At 38.6% G+C, this 15,665-nt stretch overlaps 3 protein-coding genes across 3 annotated transcripts; all 3 read right to left on the bottom strand.

Annotated features, from left to right (window-relative positions):
- Positions 1-3,196: 3,196 nt before the first annotated feature.
- On the bottom strand, positions 3,197-4,402 carry LOC141627689 (putative F-box protein At4g17565). Its single transcript, XM_074440919.1, has one exon. The coding sequence runs from the start codon at positions 4,400-4,402 to the stop codon at positions 3,197-3,199; it is 1,206 nt and encodes a 401-aa protein (XP_074297020.1).
- Positions 4,403-5,560: 1,158 nt separating this feature from the next.
- Positions 5,561-6,790, bottom strand: LOC141627698 (putative F-box protein At4g22170). Its single transcript, XM_074440926.1, has one exon. It carries the CDS (start codon positions 6,788-6,790, stop codon positions 5,561-5,563), a length of 1,230 nt encoding a protein of 409 aa, XP_074297027.1.
- Positions 6,791-14,045: 7,255 nt separating this feature from the next.
- Positions 14,046-15,254, bottom strand: LOC141627705 (putative F-box protein At5g55150). Its single transcript, XM_074440933.1, has one exon. It carries the CDS (start codon positions 15,252-15,254, stop codon positions 14,046-14,048), a length of 1,209 nt encoding a protein of 402 aa, XP_074297034.1.
- Positions 15,255-15,665: the final 411 nt, after the last annotated feature.

Below are 15,665 nucleotides of genomic sequence, written 5' to 3' on the forward strand. Positions count from 1 at the left end.
TCACTAAAATGTAATTTCCGTCTCACTAAAATCTTTCAAACAAAAAAAAAAAAAAAAAAAGCGGGATTTGTACTTAACAACATGAACGAGAACTTAGCGATTATCGATTACCGCACCAAAAATTAATCTAAGTCAGAAAATGATTTTTTTTCAAAAAAAAAAAAAAAAAAAAAAAAAACTTTTTTTTTCCGGACGAAAAACATTTTCGTCCAGACCAAGGTCCGGACAAAGAAAATTTTCGTCCAGACCATGGTCCAGACAAAAATATTTTTCGTCCAGACCCAGGTCCAGACGGAAAATATTTTCGTCCAGACCCAGGTCCAGACGAAAAATATTTTCGTCCGGAAAAAAAAAATTTTTTTTTTTAAAATTTTTTTTTTTTTTTTTTTTTTCCGGACGAAAATATTTTTAAATCGCGGACTGATCTGGACGAAAATATTTTCCGTCTGGACCTGGGTCTGGACGAAAAATATTTTTGTCTGGACCATGGTCTGGACGAAAAATTTCTTTGTCCGGGCCCTTTTTCAACAATTTTTTTTTTTTTAAAAAAAATTATTAATTTCCATCTTAAATTAGTTTTGGGTGCGTGGACCGATAATCGCTAATTAAAATAAATTTCAATAAATTAAAAAATTAAAATAAAACGAACTATCCCCGAACGGGGTTTATTAGTAATTATTAATTATTTTTTTACGAAAACAAAACAAGACGGAAAAAATATAAGGGGGAGTGTGAGGGAGGGGTAGTTTTGGAAGTTCATTAAAATTGTCGACGATAATTAGTAAATTGTCGACGACCTTTAGCAGGCAGGTTTTCTAACCCATACCTACTCCAAATCCATACCCGATCCACCAAATAATCCGAAACTTGATTTGGCAACATAAAAAATTAATCTTATATAAAAAAAATTGAAATTTCAAGTTTAATAAAGCCTAAATTTTCAAAATATCCGATTGGACAGGGTTCGAGTATGTATGGATCAGAATTGAATTTGGTTCGGGTTTTCGAATTGTGGATATGGATATTGGTTTTTAAATAGTGGATGACGATGGGTTTATAAAGGTGGGTTTGGATCGAATTTTTTCCTTCGTTTCGATTCGGGTTCGGTTTGATTTAGGTCATAATTGCCATCCCTACCGAGGGGTTTATCAAGTGCGACCAAAGGTAGCGGTTACGGGTTTCCTCGTCACCAAAAAAAAAAATAGAAGATGAAGACAGTCCGAGCAAAACAAACATGACTCGGTACGAGCTCCTAAAGGGCACAAATCTAAGTGTATAATACACGATTTTCGGGATTTCAAGGTCCCGAAACGAAAATGTCCGAAAATCATATGGATGGTTTCTCGGAGAAGATAAAGCAACCACAAATTTTTTAAGAAGCAACAAAGGACATTTGAGGGTGCCGGTACGGGATAAACGAGTCTCGGAAGAAAATCAGGCACTCCTTAAAAATAGTTGAATACTTCTTATTTAGGGCTGAAAATCGAATACGGTAGCTTATGAAACAACCCATGACATATGGTAGAAAAACTGGGAGGAAAACAAAAATGAGCCGGTACGACCTCCTAAATGCCTCAAATTTAAGTGTATAATACACGATTTTCAAGATTTCAGCTTTCAGGGTCATGGGATAAAAATGTCCGTAAATCATAAGGACAGTTCATCGGGTCAGCTAAAGCAACCACACAAGTTTTGAGAAAAAACAGAGGACATTTGGGTGTGCCGGTGGGCGATAAAGTAGTCTCGGACGAAAATCGGGTATTCCTTAAAAGAAGATGAATACTTCTTAATTAGGGTTGAAAATTGAATACGGTAAATCATGAATCGAACCCTAACATGTGGTAGAAAAACAGGGAGGAAAAAAAACATTACCCGGTACAACCTCCTAAACGGCTCAAATGTAAGTGTATAATACACGGTTTTCGGGATTTCAGGGTCCCGAAACGAAAAAGTCCATAAATTATACAGATGGTTTCTCGGAACAGATAAAACAGCCACACAAATTTTGAGAACTATCAGAGGACATTTGAGGGTGCCGGTAAGCGATAAACGAGTCTCGGATGAAAATCGAATATTCCATAAAAGAAGATGAAACATCTTATTTAGGGCTGAAAATCGAATACGATAACGCGTGATGCGACTCCTGACACATGGTAAAAAAAACTAGGAGGAAAAGAAACATGACCCGACACAACCTCCTAAATGGCTCAAATTTAAGTGTAAAATACAAGGTTTTCGGGATTTTAGGGCCCCGGGACAAAACATTCCCTAGGTCATGTTTCTTAAATGGGAGGAAAATAAACATGACTAGGTAAGAGCTCCCAAATGGCTCAAATTTAAGTGTTATAATACATGGTTTTCGGGATTTTAGGGTTTCAGAACGAAAATGCATGAAAATCATACGGGTAGTTTCTTGGGTGAGATAAAGCAGCCACACAAATTTTGAGAAGCAACAGAGGACATTTGAGGGTGCCGGTACACGATAAACGAGTCTCGGACGAAAATTAGTATTGAAAATCGAATATGGAAAGTCAACAAACCAAACCATTTGTCCAAGTCGGCACATTAACGGAGTATTTGACGTCAGACAGAGCTTATGTCACGGTTTTAAATCATTAGTTAATTTCAGGGGTATACGAGATAGATTCGCGAAAAGGAGGGGTATAAAATAAAAATTGAAAAAACACGAGGGTGCACCAGAGAAAAACCCTTTTAAATAGGATATACAAACATAAATTATAAATGGTAAGAGTATAAATAAAACAAGCCAACACATTTTAGTTTCATAATATAAAAAAATTAGACGGTAATGAAGCTAGGTTGGGCGGAATCGGGCACCAAAACTAACTTAATTTATAAGTTCTTGAAATCAGATATCCATATCGGATAAAAATATTTCAGATATTCAAATTAAAGTTATCGAATCGGTTAGGGATTTCTATAGTATATCCATATTTTTTTTTTTTTTGATTTTAAAAACCCTAACCCTAAATTGTGATGCTGCGATTGAAAGCGTTTGATAGTATATCCATATTTTGTGAGTTACATGAATGAGTAAGTTTGAAACAATATTATTATATTCGTCATCTTATACCATAATTTGCTTTTATTTGTCTACTTCAATATCTCGACCTTGAAATACTTACCACTCACATATTGCTCTTATATTACTCGTATGACAGAATGTTTCTGAAATCTAAAAGCGAGGCATAAACCAAAACGGCGTACAAAAATCAGAATGCACATCGTCGCCACTGTAAAACTGGTGAATTTTTCCGGTTGCCAAGTCGAAAATCCCCATGTCATGCCCTCTAAACTTTGCTGGAAAATCCCAGAGTTTATCACAATCATCAGTGAAGTAAATGCAATTTGATTTACAGTTTCGACAATCTGATGCTCGTACTGATATACTCTGGTTATCGCCTACAAACAATGCAACATCACCCAATTCCGTGACTTGTTCCCACTTTTTAGCCTCTGAATCAAATGTAAATACCTCGAAATTGTCGGTTTTGTACCTTTCCTCTTTAGCGACTTGACTATCTGAATAATACCAAATAAAACATATATGCCGAAGAACGATGAGCAAATTACCTAAGGACTCCACAAAACATATTTCCTGTAAATACTTATTGAGACCATTCTTAAAAACCTCGGAAGATGGCAAGAATTGGATAGCCTTCACAGATTGATCAAATTTTGTGCTTTTACTTAATACTGATAAGTCGAGACACCCAACCGATGCATCCTCGTATAAAATTAGTATCAATCGATCTTTACACAAAATATCCATAGCACGACGATGAGTAAAGGGCCATGGGGGAACGATTGAAGTCCATGTAAGATCACCCGGTCTTGCAAAAGACAAGAATCTCGTCCATTTAGTATGAATCGCCAAAACTATCAAATCGTTACCATTGTTTCCCCTTTCGACATCTTTTACTACTATCGCCTTTGTAATAAAACCTCGTCGTTTACAAATAGCATCTTCTTCCTCATCATCAAGGGGTGGATCTTGGTTTGGAAAGGTAGGTTGAGGCGGGAGGCGAAGTCTAGCCTTGGTAAACGGGTTGTATATATAAATTTGTCGTCTAAGGTCGAAAGTGACAACCCATCCGCAAGTTGAACCCCAACATCTAGCACCGAAAGTGTAGGGAAGACTTAATTGGTAGTGTCTATCATTGTCGAGACTAACGACTTTTCTGAGAAAAGCCGGGTTTTTGTGGCAGTTCTCTGCTAGGAGTAGACATGGCATTGATGGCTTCCACATGGGTTTAACCAAGGAAGAAGCACGATTCCATGAGCGACAAACAATCGAAAAATAAACAAATTCTTCAATTACATCTAGTTTTAGCACAATCTCACCTAGAAGATTATACTCTAATTCAGACCAGTTTCCCATTTGTAAGGTTGAATAATTCTGCAATAAATAAGCAAAACTAAATAAATATATTAAATTAAACTTGATAAAGAATTGTTTTATCAACATCCAATAAATTAAAATAAAGCTCGTATAAACAGTGTGAAAATTATTTTTAAAAAAACAGTAACCTTATATGATGAAGAAGTTCTTCACGAGGAGGGACAGGTAAATCAATGATCAGGGTTGCAGGTAATTTAATCGGGAATATATATAGGTTTTTTTTATAGTAAAAATACTACTAATTGGATTCGGACCCCTAATTTGCGCCTGAAATCATATACTACTTCTTATTCTTATTGGATTTGGAGCCTGCTCACGAGCTTTTCGAGCCGAGCCGACGTTTGCTCAGCTTGACTCGTTAAGCTCTCGAGCCGGGCTCACAGGAGCCGAGTTTTGATCGAGCCGATTTCGAGTTGCTCGCGAGATGTCTCGTCTTATTAACAGCCCTAGTTCCAACTAGGGTTGCTAAAAACCGGTCTGGTTCGGAACCGATAATTTTATTCGATTTGGACCTGGTTTCGTTCAGCCAAAACTCCAAATCTAAACCGCACTGTTTCGGACGGTTTTAAACGCTTCAGCCAAGACTCCAAAGCTCTTTTTATCCCACATTGGTTGAATAAGTTGGAGTAATAAAGTTTATAAGTGATCACTTGTGTTAGACTACTAGATGTGTAGTAGTAAAGTAGCTCTACCACCACACACTCACGTGGACGCCGTGCATACTTCCTTTTGGAAGTGAGAAGAACTCCTCTTGTATCATGGTAGAAGATCTGTAGGCCTAAAAGAGAGGGTGGGTAGGATTGCATAACAACTACCTCTGGAATATGGTTGTGGTTGTTCATGATATAGTTGTGTTGTTGTCGACGACATTCGTTCCATGTGGCACTGACTTCATGATTAGGTTGTTTATCAATGAGAGTATGGAGGTCAATCGATTAGGGTACAATAGAGAGCAGTAGAGCACCATCGACTGTAGTCCGACAAAGTGCCAAGACCGGTTCTCTACAAATAAGCAAGCAAAGAAAATGAAATTAAACAGACGTAAAGAGACGAACAAACATCTTACTTCGTACTCTGTATTATTCCAACAATCAACATACATTATGATATATGAGTTATGACAGAATGTTCTGAGATCTAAAAGTGAGGCATAAACCAAAAGGGAGTACAAAAATCAGAATGCACATCATCGCCACTGTAAAACTGGTGAATTTTTCCGTCTTCCAAGTCGAAAAACCCCATGTCATGCCCTCCTAACTTTGCTGCCAAATTCCAGAATTCATCACAATCATCAGTAAAGTAAATGCAATTAGATTTACAGTTTCGACAATCTGATGCTCGTACTGATATACTCTGGTTATCGCCTACAAACAATGCAACATCGCCCAATTCCTTGACTTGCTCCCACTTTCTAGCCTCTGTATCAAATGCAAATACCTCAAAACGATCCGTTTTGTAAATCTCATCTTCGTTGACTTGACTATCTGGATCCCAAACATCTCGCTTACGTCGAAGAACAATGAGCAACTTACCCAAGGACTCCACGAAATACATTTCCTGTAAATGCTTATTGAGACGATTCTTAAAAACCTCAGAAGATGGCAAGAATTGCTTAGCCTTCACAGAATGTTCTGATTTTGTGCTTTTTCTTAAATCTGATAAGTCGAGACACCCAACCGATGCATCCTCGTATAGAATTAGTATCGAACCATCTTTACACACCACATCTGCAGTACGCTGACTAAATGGCAAAATAGCTGGCGTTCCTTCCACGGGCCAAGGAGGAACGATTGAAGTCCATGTAAGATCGCCCGGCCTTGCAAAAGATAAGAATCTCTTCCAATTAGTATGTATTGCCAAAACAATAAAATCATTACCATTCTTTCCCCTTTCGACATCTTTTACTACTATCGCCTTTCTAATAGAAACCATTCGTGCAAGAATAGCATCTTCTTCCTCATTATCGAGAGGTGGATCTTGGTTCGGAAGGGTAGGTTGAGGTGGTAGCCCAAGTCTAGCCTTGGTAAACGGGTTGTAAATGTAAATCTGTCGACTAAGGTCGATAGTGACAACCCATCCGCAAGTTGAACCCCAACATCTAGCACCGAAAGTGTGGGGAAGACTTAACTCGTAGCATCTATCGTTGTCGAGACTAAGGATTTTCCTGAGAAAATCCGGGTTTTGATCACCGTGGCTCTCTGCTAGTAGAAGACATGGCATTGACGGCTTCCACTTGGGTTTAACCAAGAAAGAAGCACGATTCCATGAACGACAAACAACCGAAAAATAAACAAAGTCTTCGATTGCATCTAGTTTTAGCACAATCTCACCTAGAAGGTCATAGTCTAATTCTGACCAATTTCCCATTTGTAAAGTTGAATAATCTGCAATAAAAAATTAAATAAACAAAACTAAATGAATACACAAAACTTAACACACACACATCTACTAAATATAAATCACCAAAGTATGGAAATAAAATCTTCTCATAAGCAAAGTCGATTGTAATATCGTTATATCGTCTCACGTTAAGATGACGTAAGACGTACTCCCTCCGTCCCGACCAATTGTTGTCATTTGGTTTTAGCACAAAAACTAAGAAAAGAGGAGGGGACCAATTACTAATTGACAAGTGGACTAAATTGGAAAGTGAATGATTAAATTGCTCATCAAGTTATTCTTAAAATGCAAAGGACAACAATTGACTGTGAAACTAAAATAAAATAGGATAACAAATGACCGCCACAGAGGGAGTAATATGAAGTGCCGTAGAAGCTGAAAAGAAAAAGATCGAAGAAAAAAAAATAATTATCCGTTATGTTAAGAGGTCTTTGAGACCATCCTTATCTTGGGCTGGTTCTGGGTCTCCCAAGCCAAGCCCAACCTGCCATAGGCCTGCCCCTCAGTTCACCATTTTCCCGGCCCGACCAGCCCAATATCTCGGGCCGGTTCCGGGTCCCCAAACCAAGCCCGACCCGACCCATCCCAACCCAACCCGATCCAACTCGCCCGTTTGACCAGCCCTATACCTCTAAACTATTTCATTTTCTCAGGGGAAGAAACATTGACTAGGCATAAAACTCTTAGATATGAGTTCAGAAAACGTTATTTTTTTTCCCAAACCAAAGATCTCCTAAAGACGGTAAAATATGAAAAAAAAAATTTTTACTGTTTTCGGAACTTGGAAGTGGAGCTCTCAGTTAAAGTATAGCTAGTAAAAAAACTTTGATTGACCAATACGAGTTCAAAAACAATGATTTTGAAGATCTCGTAAAGACATGCAATTTGAAAAAAAAATTATCTTTTTGAACTTGTATTCAAGAGTTATACTTAGTCAAAGTTTGTTTTCGAAAAAGTTGGGGTGCAACTTGCAAGTTAGAAAATGAAATAATTGAGAGTTACACATGAGAAAATAGAAAAGAATCTAATTAAATGATTGCTTTACAAGTTTGATGGCCAATTTCATGATTCTTTCCCCAATTAGGTAGGCACATTAAGCGGAATCATTCTTAAGTGTACCGGGTGTACCATATACGGAGTATACGTTAACTATACCCTGTCCAACAAACTGTACCTTTTTTTTTGCCTATATATATTCTACTTCAAATTAATAGACTATAACACTAGTTGTATGGTTTAGTATTTGTGCGAGCAGGAACAGTCGCCCTTGAGTATGGAAAAGTTTTTGAAGTTTTACATACACTAGTTAATTTAAGTATAACTACATACATCAAATAAATTAAAATAAAACTCGTACAAACACTGTGAAATTATTAAAAGAAAAACACTAACCTTGTTTGATTGAAGTTTTTCTCAAGGAGGGGCAGGTAAATCAATGATTAAGGCTGTGGGAAATTCAGTCAGAACTCAGAACTGCGTAGTTGAGTTTTTCAGTTGGTAATTTTAATAGTTGAGTCATGCGTACTGTGCGAATTTATATATGGACTGTGTTTTTTTTTTTTTAGTAAAATCATACTCCTTACTGGATTCGGACACCTAATTTGGGCCGGAAACCACTAGAACATAAGATACTTTTGTTTAAATACTTACATTTGTTTAAATCATTTGTTTAAATCATTTGTTTGTTTTGTTTAAAATACTTTTCGTAAAAAAAAAAAAAAAAAAAAAAAAAGGGACAAAAAGAGTACTATGGAGCACTTCATCCGCCAAACCCTTGTTAATTTTTTTTTGGGACTTTCTCACGTTACCCTCTAGGCTCTAGGTTTGGTCAAACATAAACCGTCCCGGCCCGACCCGCCTATCTGGGCACTTTTGACCCGCCGCACCTAGCCAGCATGCAAACTGACCGGCCCCTTATCTCAGACCGGTTCCGGGTCCCCCAAGCCAAGCCCAACCTGCCATAAGCCCACCCCTCGGCTCACCATTTTCATGGCCCGACCAACCCAATATCTCGGCCGGTTCCAAGCCCCCCAAGCCAAGCCCGACCAGCCCCAACCCAGCCCGATCCGACTCGCCCGTTTGACCAGCCATATACCTCTAAACTATTTCATTTTCTTACTTATAGTCCTCTTTCTTGGGGGAAGAAGCTTTGACTAGCTAGGCATAACTCTTGGATACGAGTTCTTATATTTTCCCAAACCAAAGATCTCCTAAAGACGGTAAAATTTGAAAAAAAAACACTGTTTTCATAACTTGTAACTTGTAAGTGAAGCTCTCCTCAGTTAAAGTTTATCCCGTAAAAAAACTTTGATTGACCAATACGAGTTCAAAAACAATGATTTTGAAGATCTCGTAAAGACATGCAATTTGAAAAAAAAAAAATTATCTTTTTGGATTTGTATTCAAGTTATACTTAGTCAAAGTTTTTTTTTTTCAAAAAAAATAGAGGTACAAGTGAGAAAAATGAAATAATTGAGAGTTACTCATGACAAAAGTAATCAAGAAGGGAGTAAGTAGATTTATCATGGTCCCAAGGCCCAACTTTGCTCTCCGTGATTTATTATTGTACATTTGTACCTACTAAAGCTAACGAAAGGGAAGCTCGCACTGTACTTGGAATTCTCCAGGAATACGAACGAGCGTCGGGACAACTGGTTAGCAAGGACAAGACGACGGTCTCTTTTAGTAAAGGAACTTCCATGCGGCGCAAAGAGAAGGTGGAGGAAGTCTTGGGTGTCCGAAGGGTGAATGAGCAGGAGCGGTATCTGGGTCTCCCTACGGTCATAGGACGATCAAAGCAGGTACTCAACAAGATAATTCGAGACAAATTAAACAACAAGTTGCAGGGTTGGCGAGGTATGTTATTTAGCAGAGCGGGTAGGGAAGTACTGATAAAGGCAGTCACCCAATCTATCCCTACCTATGCGATGAGTGTTTTTAAACTACCGGTTAATTTTTGTGATGAGTTGCGGTCTATAGTCTCGAAATTTTGGTGGGGATCGAATAATGGGAAGCGGAAAATTTCATGGGTGGCATGGGATACTATGTGTCGATCTAAAAGCCGAGGAGGATTGGGTTTCCGCGATTTTATGTTGTTTAATATGGCCCTTTTAGTTAAGCAGAGCTGGCGCATGATTTGTGAGGACGGGAGTCTTATGGTGAGGATAATGAAAGCCAAATATTTCCCGAATTGTCCGTTTATGGAAACAAATTTAGGCACGAATCCCAGCTACACTTGGAGGAGCATACATGAGACGAAGATGGTGATGGCTCTCGATATTAGGAGGCATTTGGGAAACGGTCTAAACACGGGTGTGTGGGTGGACCCATGGATTCCAGGTACGAGCTCAAGGAGGGTAATTTCCCCAAGGCGAGATTTTGACATAAACATGAAGGTGGCTGATTTGTTCGTAGAGGATGGGTTGCGATGGGATAGGGAAAAGGTTAGAGCGATGTTCCTTCCTTTTGAAGCTGATCGTATTCTAAATATTCGCTTGAGTGAAGAGCCGACTGAAGATGGATGGTGCTGGGACAATGAGAGGGACGGGTCTTATACGGTGAAGTCGGGCTATCGACTGCTTTGTGAGGAAGGAAGTACAGGTGTAGAACAGGCCGACTTTAGCCAAGAGCGATGGCTATGGAATGCGGTATGGAGTGCCCCTGTTTTACCAAGGAGCAAGAACTTTATGTCGCAGCTATGCCACGAAGAGATTCCGACGAAAGCTCTGCTTGCTACGCGCCTTGGCAGTGAGGATGTGTCATGCCCTAGGTGCTTTGGCGATAAGGAGACTTGTCTCCATGTTGTCCGGGATTGTGGGTGGGGGGATGGGGTTTGGGAGGAGATGGGTATAGAGGTGGATAGGACCATTGGGGTTGTGCGGGTGAGGGAATGGGTGGAAGGAATGGTGAGGGAGATGGGAGTGCGAGAAAGGAGGGATTTTATGGTGACTTGTTGGGTGCTCTGGGAAAGAAGGAACAAAGTAGTTTTTGAAGCGTCGCGATGGGAGACGGAAAGTATCGTGAGAAGAATTCGTGAGCTTGTGTGGGAGATGGATTCAAGCGAAGCAGGTCAAGGGCAGAAGGTGGCTACGGAAGGTTGTGGAGGGGGATGGAAGCAGCCGGTAACGGGAGAGTGGAAGGTTAATGTGGATGCAGGGTTTATGGAGGGAGTGGGTGTCGGGTTGGGGATAGTCTGTCGAAATGAAGAGGGAAGATTTGAATGGGCAGCGGTTTTTCAACAGGTGGAGGAGCGGGCTGTGGATGTGGCGGAAGCGGAAGCGGTCTTATTTGGGTTGCGTGAGGCAAGGAGGATGGGAATGACCAAAATTACCATCGAGAGCGACTGTCTCAGTGTTATCAGTGATCTCAAGAAGCGGAAGAAGGGACGTAGCATTTTATTTTCAGTTTATGAGGACATTTATAAGTTATGTTTGTCTTTTGATTCGATAGTCTTTTTACACGCTCGTAGAATCTGTAATAGGGTTGCACATTTCCTTGCTCATTCTAGGCCTTGGAGCTTGGGTAGACGAGTCTGGACGGATAACTTCCCGGCAGAGCTTGTCGATGTTGCTAGTTCGGATTTAAGTAATATGAATTAAGCCCTTTGGGGTTTTTTATCAAAAAAAAAAAAAACAACCAGTATGCGAGAATAATTATTTTGATCGAGTTGAATAGGGTCGAGTAAATTTGGGTTTTGAGTTAGATTCAGAACCTTAATTCGGGTCGGGTTATTCGAACCGAGTCAATTTTGCCTGCCTGGTCTAGTCCCAGCTAGGATGTTCACCAAACAGGTAGTTTAATTTGGTTCGGGTCTTGTTCGGTTTAGCAAGACTCCTAAAACGCACCGTTCCTAGCAGTTTTAAACGGTTTGGCTAACCATTTAAGAAGATTATAAACATTTCGATTATCGGTTAACCGATTATCGATCTACTTATACTTTTATTTTTCAATTTCCATTTTTTTTTCTGGTGATCTAATTGTATTTTGAATTTTTGATTAATTATCAATATCAACAATAGACTTCATTAGATAAATTCTACTATTAATAAATTTACGAAAAAAAATTATTTGGAATGCACTAGGCAAATGAAATATTAAGAGCAATTTTTTATATATATTATATTATATTTTCCCCTAATTTTTAGTGAAACGCTTCAGTTCAACTAATCTTTTTTTTCTAAAACTGCAAACTATAACCAAACCATTTTCATGTCAAAGGTAACGGTTCGGTTTACTGAACAACTTTGTTGATATGGTTCGGTTAACCAAACCTAAAACTACACGGCTTTACAATTTATCCATTCAATTATTACGGTTTGATTTATTTTGAACACCCCCAATCCCAACATAGTCTGGCATGTGAATCTCCCACGTCTGGGAAACGAAAATCATATACTGCCGTTTATTTGTGTAGCTATAATAATTGTTCAAGCTATCGATAGAAACAAAATACGGAATTTTTTTCCAAAATGGGTTTTAATAACAAACAATTTAACGAAATAGGGTAACTTTGAAACTAATTACCAAAAATGGGTCCACGTAGGCTCGGTTTTGGCGATGGTAGGTTCAGGATGAAGGTCGCTCAGCGGGAGAGCGACTTGAAGGAAAAAAACGCTCGGGGTGGGCGACTTAGCCAAAAAAAAAAAAAAAAAAAAAAAAAAAAAAAAAAAATAAAGAAAAATAAAAAAGAGAAGTGAATTGTAGCTAATGGGAATGGAACACGGAATCTACTAGCATTTCTTTCACACCCCTTACCATAACACCAAGTGTAAAGTGATGTCTTACTAAGGGGATTAAATTTCCATATTTAATGCTAACAGCAATAAATGTGTTTTGGGACTTGAATAACGATTACTCAATATTATCTTTAATCACTTCCCTTTAACATATAAACTTTCTTGCACTGATGGTTAGGTAATATTGAATAAGTGTTAGTTTTGTGGAAGGTCCTGTGTTCGACTCTCCTTAACAGCCTTTTTTTTTTTTTTTTTTTTGCGAACACCTAAGTCGCTGTGGGGGTAGGCGATTTGAGCTAAAATCGCTCACTCCCGGAGCGACTTGCCGTTTAAGTAGCATACTGAGGTTTGGGTGGACATTAAGTGACACTTTGGGTAAGGTCGTTGAGCGGGAGAGCGACTTGAATCCGAGCCTAGCTTCGATGATGACGTGGACCCATTTTGGGTAAATACTTTGAAACTCAACCTATTTCGTTAATTTGTTTGTGTTTACGCCCCATTTTGGAAAAACATTCTTTATACGACTAAAAAACAGTTCAAAGAACTTTTGTAGGGAGATTACTGAGACAAATTGCTACTATCATAGATTCATAGCACAAGCGATGGACAAGTCCATAGATTCGAAGAGAGCGGGTTATCAATAATCTAAAACATAATTTGATTTAATCCATCGAAGAATAACTAACATTGATGATAGGGTAGTCTACTTAGAAGACTTCTTAGGAAATAAGAACGTACACGTAATAATGATCCAAGATACTAACAAGACAAGACACGAAAACAAGACGAAAATCCCGCTCTCATTATTCTAGGCATAAGCTTTCTTAAAATATTTCTTTCACTTGTCCATGCATCCATCATCAACAGGCCTGTATCACAAAATTGAAGTATATACCTTGGTTGAGGATAGATAAACTACTGTTAGAAGAAGAAATGGAGAAGGAACTTGGTTGATTAAGCACGACGAACAAGCTCAAGTATGTGTCTAAGAATCCAAAAACAAGGTTTATATAAAGACAACAAAGGTGAAGTTGTAATTTCATGACTTTTAAATTGTTGAATTCATGTATTTCGTAATGTATGTATTGTATTCGTTCCATGAGGCTATGAGTTTATAAACTGACAATTTCACGTCGTCTTGGTTTAGATGAGGTAAAATTATTAGTCACATCGGTTGATTCAGGTCGTTTGAGCACGATGAATTCTGGAAAGTGCATATGGTTATGGTTTTATGTAGAGGGCATTAGGTTGTTTTATCAATGACTATTAAGATCAATCGAAGACTATGGTACGTAGAGAGCACCATCGATTGTAGACCGACAAAGTGTCAAAAGTCAAAACCGCTCTCTGCAAATAAGCATGCAAAGAAATAAAACTCAACAGAGTAACGCCGAAAAAATTAAACAGACGTAAAGAGACCGACCAAAATAAAACAACAAACATCGTAATCCGTAGTCTCGACTGTATTATTCAACAATCAACATACATTAAAAGTGAGGCATAAACCAAAAGGGAGTACAAAAATCAGAATTCACATCGTCGCCACCATAAAACTGGTGAAATTTTCCGTCTGCCAAGTCGAAAAACCCAATGTCATGCCCTCCAAACTTTGGTGGCAAATTCCAGAATTCATCACAATCATCAGTAAAGTAAATGCAATTAGATTTACAGTTTCGACAATCTGATGCTCGTACTGATATACTCTGGTTATCGCCTACAAACAATGCAACATCGCCCAATTCCGTGACTTGCTCCCACTTTCTAGCCTCTGAATCAAATGCAAATACCTCAAAACGATCCGTTTTGTAAATCTCATCTTCGTTGACTTGACTATCTGGATCCCAAACATTTCGCTTATGTCGAAGAACGATGAGCAACTTACCCAAGGACTCCACGAAATACATTTCCTGTAAATGCTTATTGAGGCGATTCTTAAACACCTCGGAAGATGGCAAGAATTGCTTAGCCTTCACAAAATGTTCTGATTTTCTGCTTTTACTTAAATCTGATAAATCGAGACCCCCAACCGATGCATCCTCGTATAGAATTAATATTGAACCATCTTTACACACTACATCTGCAGTACGCTGACTAAACGGCAAAATAGCTGGCGTTCCCTCCACGGGCCAAGGGGGAACGATTGGAGTCCATGTAACATCGCCCGGCCTTGCAAACGATAAAAATCTCTTCCAATTACTATGCATTGCCAAAACTATCAAATCATTACCATCTTTTACTACTATCGCCTTTCTGATAGAAACCATTCGTGTAAGAATAGCATCTTCTTCCTCATTATCGAGAGGTGGATCTTGGTTCGGAAGGGTAGGTTGAGGTGGTAGCCCAAGTCTAGCCTTGGTAAACGGGTTGTACATGTAAATCTGTCGACTAAGGTCGATAGTGACAACCCATCCGCAATTTGAACCCCAACATCTAGCACCGAAAGTGTGTGGAAGACTTAATTGGTAGCATTTATCATTGTCGAGACTAAGGATTTTCCTGAGAAAAGCCGGGTTTTCAGTGTGGTTCTCTGCTAGTAGAAGACATGGCATTGACGGCTTCCACTTGGATTTAACCAAGGAAGAAGCACGATTCCATGAGCGACAAACAACCGAGAAATGAACAAAGTCTTGGATTGCATCTAGTTTTAGAACAATCTCACCTAGAAGATCATAGTCTAATTCTGACCAATTTCCCATTTGTAAGTTGAATAATCTGCAATAAATAATCAAAAATTAAACTATATAAAGTATAAACAACCCAAACAAATTGAATTATCATCTTATCATAATAAGCATTGTCTCCATTCTTTTTCCTTTCAATATCCGCCATATTTTAAAAATCCCAAATCGTAAATAACTTATCAAAATCGTAGATAACCTTAAATAATATTCTTAGGTACCCGTACACCTGGACTAGTTAGGTAGGCATAACTATCGGAAAAATTCTTAGGTACACACTTACACCCTACGAGGCCTACTTAACGAAAATCTGCCTCTTTATTTCACTAATTAATATTCTACCTACTTTCTTATTCATGGAAATTGTTTGACGGGTCTATATGAAATTTCTAAATTCCCCCAATTATAAAAACACAGTTATTAGTCTTG

The sequence above is a fragment of the Silene latifolia genome, chromosome 2 (genome assembly GCF_048544455.1).
Source record: "Silene latifolia isolate original U9 population chromosome 2, ASM4854445v1, whole genome shotgun sequence".
Classification (NCBI taxonomy): domain Eukaryota; kingdom Viridiplantae; phylum Streptophyta; class Magnoliopsida; order Caryophyllales; family Caryophyllaceae; genus Silene; species Silene latifolia.

Bases quoted from the DNA above. Each gene is read 5' to 3' on its own strand.
- LOC141627689 (XM_074440919.1), bottom strand. From the start codon at position 4,402: ATGGGAAACTGGTCTGAATTAGAGTATAATCTTCTAGGTGAGATTGTG.
- LOC141627698 (XM_074440926.1), bottom strand. From the start codon at position 6,790: ATGGGAAATTGGTCAGAATTAGACTATGACCTTCTAGGTGAGATTGTG.
- LOC141627705 (XM_074440933.1), bottom strand. From the start codon at position 15,254: ATGGGAAATTGGTCAGAATTAGACTATGATCTTCTAGGTGAGATTGTT.